Here is a 304-nt window from a genome sequence, read left to right as displayed (position 1 = left end):
TGGCGGCGGGCAGGCGAGCGGCCCCGGGCCGGGGGCGGTGCTGCGCAAGGCCGGGCCGGGCCTGGAGCTGGAGCTGGAGCTGGAGCTCGGCCCGTTCTTTCCTTCCCTCCTAGCCTGCGACGGAAAAAGGCGGCGGCCTGGTGGGGTATGGCGGTGGGCAGCGGGTGATCCGCGGAGCCGAGCGGGGGAAGCCCCTGCGGCGGGGCTGGGCCCGGCCCGGCCATGGGATTCCTGCACCAGCTCCATCTCCTGCTCTGGAAGAATGTGACGCTGAAGCGGCGCAGCCCGGTGAGCGCGGGGGCGG

The 304-nt window shown here is 74.7% G+C and overlaps 1 protein-coding gene across 1 annotated transcript in view; it reads left to right on the top strand.

Moving 5' to 3' along the window:
• The first annotated feature begins 221 nt into the window (after positions 1-221).
• The window catches only part of ABCA2 (ATP-binding cassette, sub-family A (ABC1), member 2), a 33,628-nt gene continuing 33,545 nt past the window's right edge, over positions 222-304 (top strand). The window contains exon 1 of the mRNA XM_010564599.1: positions 222-288. Coding sequence (XP_010562901.1) covers positions 223-288 — 66 coding nt within the window. The 5' untranslated portion in view covers position 222. The remainder of the gene's footprint in view (positions 289-304) is intronic.

This window comes from Haliaeetus leucocephalus, unplaced genomic scaffold, assembly GCF_000737465.1.
Source record: "Haliaeetus leucocephalus isolate CR32 unplaced genomic scaffold, Haliaeetus_leucocephalus-4.0 Scaffold183, whole genome shotgun sequence".
Taxonomy (NCBI): domain Eukaryota; kingdom Metazoa; phylum Chordata; class Aves; order Accipitriformes; family Accipitridae; genus Haliaeetus; species Haliaeetus leucocephalus.
Note: the sequence above shows the minus strand (reverse complement) of the source record. Positions and strands in the feature narration are given on the sequence as shown.